The 1,356-nt window shown below is 41.4% G+C and overlaps 1 protein-coding gene across 1 annotated transcript; it reads right to left on the bottom strand.

Moving 5' to 3' along the window:
* Positions 1-22: 22 nt before the first annotated feature.
* LOC107081456 (olfactory receptor 10J4-like) lies at positions 23-841 on the bottom strand (the record flags this gene model as incomplete). The annotated part of the gene is given in 2 exon segments (XM_015369630.1): positions 23-829; positions 831-841. Coding segments are annotated over 2 exon segments (818 nt in total), but the record flags the coding sequence as incomplete, so codon positions are not given.
* Positions 842-1,356: the final 515 nt, after the last annotated feature.

The raw sequence follows: 1,356 nt of genomic DNA, 5'->3' as shown, positions 1-1,356 counted from the left end.
ACAAATTGCGTATTTTGGACACGTTCAGGCCATACATCACAGGGTTAAAGAGCGGAGGACACGTCAGAAAGTACAGAGATAACAGTATTTGAAGCACCCGGGGAACGCTGCTCATGTTGAACCTGCTCTGGATTATTTCAAACACACATCCAACGCAGAAGTTAATGATAGAGGCCAGGTGAGGGGTGCAGGTGCCGACTGCTTTCTGTCGGGTCTGTTTGGACCCAGAAAAACATACCTTCAAAATCCTCATGTAGGTGTAGAGAATCAAACATACTGGAAGAAAAACGCTGAGAGCAGTGCTGATAAGGCCATAAATGTTATTCACTGTGGTATCAGAGCAAGCCAGTTTAACTATAGAGTAGTTGTTGCAGTAAACTTTGTTTATGATGCTTGCACAAAGCTGTAGAGAGAAACTTAAAGATGTTGTTATTATGACCAGGAGAAAGGCAGCAAACCATGAAGCTGAAGTAAGAACAGAGATCCTCTTCGCTCTCATCACTGCCTTATATCGCAGCGGGTAGCAGATAGCCACATAACGGTCATAGGACATGACAGCTAAGATGAAGAACTCCACAGTTGCATAGCTGTGGATACAGAAGATCTGCAGGAAACAGAGAGGAGCAGCAATAGTGTGAACATTGGAGAGTATCTGAACTAGCAGGAGGGGAAACAAGGCTGTGCTGCCATACAGCTCATTCACAAATAGGCTGCACAGAAACATGTACATGGGTTCATGTAGGCTCCTGTTCACACAGATTACCACAATCAGCAGGATGTTAGAACCAATGATCAGAACATACAGACACAGGACGACAAGGAAGAACAAGTATTTCAACAGCTTGGTGTCAAAGTAAGCCCCTAAAGTCAAAAATAAAACCTGTGTCGAGTTCATAATGATTATTTGCTGCATATAGAGTTCAGCTGGTTTGAAAAAAAAAGGAATTAAAACAAACACTTCCTTTCTTGCTTAAACTGGTGGTAACAACCTTCACCTCTCAAACAATCAGTCAGAGTCAGTCTAACCAGACAGACTCTGTGGCTCATGACATGATGAGCAGCCGAGTCCTGTGGGCCTACAATCTGCAGTCTTTAATCCCTTCCGCTTTTTTTCCACATTAGCAGACTGATGCAATCTTTAAAGATAATTACAGTTTAGCTCTGATTCTGAAAAAAACTTTAGATAGGGTTAAGCGAAATAAAAACCATAATAGATGATTTTAAGGATCTTCATTCCATCCCTATAAAAATATAAAAAAATCAGGTCCCATATTAAAAACCTAAATTCATATATTTTATAGGGGGAAGTGGGCGGCCTAGTGGTTAGGTAATTACGCTCAGAATCCAGAACTTCTG

Source organism: Cyprinodon variegatus, unplaced genomic scaffold (assembly GCF_000732505.1).
Source record: "Cyprinodon variegatus isolate N-32 unplaced genomic scaffold, C_variegatus-1.0 Scaffold5165, whole genome shotgun sequence".
NCBI lineage: Eukaryota > Metazoa > Chordata > Actinopteri > Cyprinodontiformes > Cyprinodontidae > Cyprinodon > Cyprinodon variegatus.
Note: the sequence above shows the minus strand (reverse complement) of the source record. Positions and strands in the feature narration are given on the sequence as shown.